Source organism: Limulus polyphemus, unplaced genomic scaffold (assembly GCF_000517525.1).
Source record: "Limulus polyphemus unplaced genomic scaffold, Limulus_polyphemus-2.1.2 Scaffold768, whole genome shotgun sequence".
Classification (NCBI taxonomy): domain Eukaryota; kingdom Metazoa; phylum Arthropoda; class Merostomata; order Xiphosura; family Limulidae; genus Limulus; species Limulus polyphemus.
Genome location: NW_013666378.1, coordinates 129,447 through 134,871, shown reverse-complemented (window position 1 = coordinate 134,871; position 5,425 = coordinate 129,447). Strand labels below are relative to the sequence as shown.

General features: G+C 37.2%; 1 protein-coding gene across 1 annotated transcript in view; it reads left to right on the top strand.

Moving 5' to 3' along the window:
* The window catches only part of LOC106460424 (locomotion-related protein Hikaru genki-like), a 50,399-nt gene that overhangs the window by 33,408 nt on the left and 11,566 nt on the right, over positions 1-5,425 (top strand). Inside the window, exons 3-4 of the mRNA XM_022387134.1 lie at positions 2,306-2,563; positions 4,830-4,989. Coding sequence (XP_022242842.1) covers positions 2,306-2,563; positions 4,830-4,989 — 418 coding nt within the window. The remainder of the gene's footprint in view (positions 1-2,305; positions 2,564-4,829; positions 4,990-5,425) is intronic.

Below are 5,425 nucleotides of genomic sequence, written 5' to 3'. Positions count from 1 at the left end.
ACTGATAAACATGAAAAATCTAACAAAATTATCATACCAAATTACGACATAGGATGTAACCCTGAACACCTTTACTTACCAAATGTCCGCGATAAATACTATAAAAATCTGACAGTTTGTCTCGTAACCGAAACCGTAAAAAAATCGAAATAAATTTTAGCTTTAAAGATATTCACAAAATGAACACTAACACCACGTGATAGAACCTTACTACGAACAGAATAAATCACAAACTTGGCTCTACACGAACACAATCTGAGGTGATTCGAACTGAAATGGGGTAAAATTCCAACCAAGTTCTTTTTTCATGGTCCATTAAGCTAAAACCTAAAACTATCTTCAACAAACTAAAAACTACATACCGCATATCCTGTACTCTGGAACACTGGAAAAACAAATGAGCAATAGTGGTATGAACGATGATAAGATATACTTATGTTAATCCTCCAATATATGTATCCTATCATAACATTGGTGAACATGTTAAAGAAGTCCTCGTGATTTGGTGATCAAACGAGCGACTAACGTTATTGTTAGCTTCGTATAAAATTAAAATTATTATTGTTTACCATCCCTGCAATGATTCTTTTTTTACTAGGACTTTGTTCGGTGAAATTTCAGAAAAGTCGCCCACTTCAGGAATCCGCGGGAAAAGAAAAATACAGCGTCGTATTGTTTATAGTGTCTAGAGGTGTAACGAAAGTATTATTGTCAGTGAGTTTACATCAGGCATTAGGAAAAGTTGCTGAATGAAAATAAACTCCAAACGTACTGTAGTTTACGATATAACTGTACAATATCTGGTACGTAACGTTAAGACTTCCTTATTTACAGTGCATATTTCGAATGCATCAGAACTATTTACACGTGGGAAATATTCTATTGGTTAGTCCTGTCGTCGGAAGTCCATTAAAGCCAGGCAAAAAAAAAAAAAGTTGGAATTCGTCTCACATTTTACCCTCCTGGGGTCGAGATCAGGCTTAATGAACAAACCTTGGTAACTTAAAATTAATCCGGGTTTCGATACCCTTCGGTGGACACAGCAGATAACCTGATGTGGCTTCGCTACAGGCCCGGCATGGCCAGGTGGTTAGGGGCGCTTGACTCGCAATCTGAGGGTCGATCGCGGGTTCGAATCCACATCCTACCAAACATGCTGGCCCCTTTTAGCCGTGAGGGCGTTATAATGTGACGGTCAATCCCACTATTCGTTGGTAAAAGAGTAGCCCATAAGTTGGCGGTGAGTTGGTGATGACGAGCTGCCTTCCCTCTAGTCTTTCACTGCTAAATTAGGGTCAACTAGCGCAGATATCCCTCGTGGAGCTTTGCGCGAAATTTAAAACAAACAAATTTTGGTGACTTAAAATCGGCCACACATAATATTTCAGTAAAATAGAAGTCTCAGTCATTAATCCGTTTTTGTTTGTTTTTTTACACGTGAATGAGGAGCATCCAAGAAAACATTATTGCAACTTAAAAGTTTCTTAATGATGTTAAATCCTACTAATCCAGATCTTTTTGTTACGCACGTTCTCGTGGACCACTTGGCTTACCAGCATAGCCCGAAAATAGCCCTGTTGGGCCAAAACGTTTCGTAAAGAAATAGGTTTTATCATGGCATGGCTTTTCTTAATCAGTGTTAGTGTTCTAATCCAATTTTGGGGCAGGGATAATACTGGTTGAACATAATTTAGGTGCTGTCCCTTCACTGGCCTGGCTCACCAGTTATTTCTGCCTTAAAAAAAAGACCTGCGCTAATAAGACAGGAAATGAAAACTAAACCCTAACCTAGGGGGCTTGAAAACTTTCCCAGTTTTCTGGGACTCATGCACAACTGGGGAAGGGGTATTACTTGTCTATCATATTTTAGTAACGTATAATGGAGCTGTTAAACTTTGTATATTTTTGCGATTTTGGAACCGCAGCCCTAACCTGAATCGTCACGTGGTGTTCTGGTTATGTTATATTGTTCACTAAACACAAAGCTACACAATGAGCTATCTTCGTTCTGCTCACAGCGGGTATCGAACCCCGAACTTTAGCTTTGTAAACTGTAAGACTTTACCGCTGAGCCACCGGACGATGGGGGGGGGGGGTTGTTATATTGCCCCAATCTAATCGTTCCCACTTCAGGCCTAAGTGGTAATAATAACAGACTATTGAAGTTTTTCTAACAATCTTCTAAGACTTAACGTGAAAAAAAATATCCTGTTTTTCAAATACTATTACGTTTTATCATATTTTATTAGTGTCTGAAGACGAAAATGAAAAAAAAAATAATGGTTGTGGTTTTATATTTGTCCAGATGGGGATCGTTTCCAACCCATGTTACGTCAGTGCTCTTTACAACTGACGGACGCTGAGGTAGTGGTCAGTTACAAGGGAAAGAGGTTAACCATTGACACAGAGATAGCTGTTCCTCACGGAAGTAAACTGGATTTTCGATGTTCTGAAGTAGGCATGTACAAGTTTGTAGGCCAGCAACACTTAACGTGTTCGAATGGCCAATGGAGTTCTACTTTTCCTCACTGTGTGGCCACAACTCTGCAACGAAATTTCTCAGGTAGGGTTTTCATGCCAATTATATAATACACAGCTATAATCTAGGTCGGGACTGAGAAAAAAGTTTAGCATTTCTGTAGCTTGAGGTAAGCTACAGAATTAACCCCTTTCTATTTTATTTTGTTTTTGCTTCCTTATTTTCATAATTAACCTTGAAAATGATACTCTACTTAATACTACCTTTTTGTTAAATTTCTGTAACACACTCAATCGAAAACCTGAGAGAAAATATGAAAAATATGTTTAATTAATATATGTTTCTACACGCTCAAAGGCCTAAAGCCAACATATCATGAATCACAGGACTTTATCGTTTCTTTCCACCGTTTCTTTATTTAAAGATTAATCTTCTTTTGGCTGAAGAAAGCAATAACTACTGAACTAAACGTTTAGTGGTTCTGTTTATACCCCAATAGAAAAGCGTGCCTCTGAATCGTCGTGGTTTAAAGTAAGAAACTTCTGCCCGAATAGTTAAGCATCTTATTGTATTTACAGACTTATCCAGAAACAAACGCGACCGAATACGTTATCCATCAGCTGAGTGAACAGTTACTAGCATAAGGAGACATTGTAAATATTTGTTTATTATTTCTATTCAGTTATTTTTTTGAAAAAGTATTTCCGAATATAATACAAAACGAAATGCGTGAAATGTAATTTGTTACATTACAAAAAGCGTTTCGTTTCTGAAAAGGAATATAATCTGAAAAAAAAAAAACATTAATTTTGCTTCTGCCATTAAACACTTTTAAGTTACATGCATATTTTGAAAAATGTTTTAATGTACACAGGCGCGGACTGGCCTAAGGAGACACTCTCAAAAAATCCTAGTGAGCCCCTTGGAAAAGCAGGTAGTTTTGTTATTTTTATGACAAACTTGGGGGGCCCCTTCTAGCTTTTTTCCCCCGGTAAATTTGTAAAGTCCAATCCGCCCCTGAATGTACATTATAGTTCTTGCAAAAGTGGCGCCATTTTATCCTCATGGCCCCGTATATCCGTCTCAGACGACTATATGGTAAACGAGTGTGCTGTTAATATTGTATTACACGGATTACCCGAGATATGGGGTCGTATATGATGACATGGAATACAATTCCATGGAATACAATTCTCTTAGTGCCTTTGATTCTGTAGTTTTTGGCACAAAAATAATGAAAACTTCGAAGTACAAAAGAAAAGGACGCTAGAGAATAACGAGACACTGCTTGCAAACACGACATTGTGGAATTGATTTTTTTCTGGGTCACGTAATCTCGATTATCACAACTGATACTGTCAGTCTCAATTTTTCAAAGTGGGCAAACGACTGAGAGTTTTATGTCAATAAGATGGATCACTGTATTACTTAGCGGTGTTCGGGATCAAAACCAAATTAAACACGATATAGAAAAAAACATGTTAACAGGCGGAATATCCAGTCTTTTGGTAATTCTGGTTTTCTTAACAGCGATCATAAAACCTAATGTTACATTTACAGATGCGACGAAATAAATGTAACTTTTTTTATATATACAAGTAGCCTTAATAAACTTACACTGAAATTAAAGTAGAGTATCTAAAGGATTCAGAACGTTCTGGAACTTTTCTCTGAAGACAACATGAACTATCTTGTTAATAGTTCACAATACCGATGCGTTGTTGAATTACTAGCTATCCAAAGGCGAACTCCCCCCCCCCCGGACTTACAACGCTAGAAACCGGGTTTCGATACCCGTGGTGGGAAGAGCACAGACAGCCCATTGTGTAGCTTTGTGCTTAACCACAAACAAACGATAAGCCAAAAGCGAAAATCTTTACTAGGTTTTAAAATACACAGAATAAAAAATGGGAAAGTAGGAAACAAAAACGGTTACTTAGTGCTAACCGCTCGTAGCTTTTACTCAAATTAATTACACAACTCAACAGGTACAGTAAACTAAACAAGCTATTTACAGCGTAATTAAACAGAATAATGTGACAATGTATTCAATAAAAGTATGTATACTGTATAATAAACAGTTCGACCTAATTGTTCGCAGGGATTTTAAACAGTTCGACCAAATTGTTCGCAGGGATTTTAAACAGTTCGACCTAATTGTTCGCAGGGATTTTAAACAGTTCGACCTAATTGTTCGCAGGGATTTTAAACAGTTCGACCTAATTGTTCGCAGGGATTTTTATCTCTGGTATATGAAGAAGTAAGTTGTCAAAATCAGAAATGGATAGGTATAGTTATCTAATTACTGATTATTGTAATAAGGGTATTTATTACACCCCCTGGCGACTAGTACAAGCACCTCCTAGTATCATCTATAACGTGATGTCCGGGGACGCTGACGTCACCGGAGCCGGAGAAGTGGTCATCCTACCAAACAGCATCGTCCATTTGGATTGTTTGTTTCAGAGAGAACATGGCAACCCCGAATGGGCATGGTCAGCCGGCCAAAGGTGAGACTTAGTTTGGTTTTCACGTAATTCGTGTTTGAATTTAATCTGAAGATAATGTGTAGAAGTAAACAACTGTAATACGGCTGTGATACTTTTAGAAAAATAAACAGTTCATAATTGAAAAGCTGATAAAATTCAGTCTTTATAAATTAAGAGGTTAAAATGTTTCGTTTCATTTTAAAGAGGCTACCATAACATTGGTGCTCTGTAAGAAAACGTTATGTCTCATTGAAATAATACAACGAATAAAGGTTTCATTTTAAAGAGGCTACCATAACATTGGTGCTCTGTAAGAAAACGTTATGTCTCATTGAAATAATACAACGAATAAAGGTTTCATTTTATTTTAAAGAGGCTACCATAACATTGGTGCTCTGTAAGAAAACGTTATGTCTCATTGAAATAATACAACGAATAAAGGTTTCGTTTCTTGGTA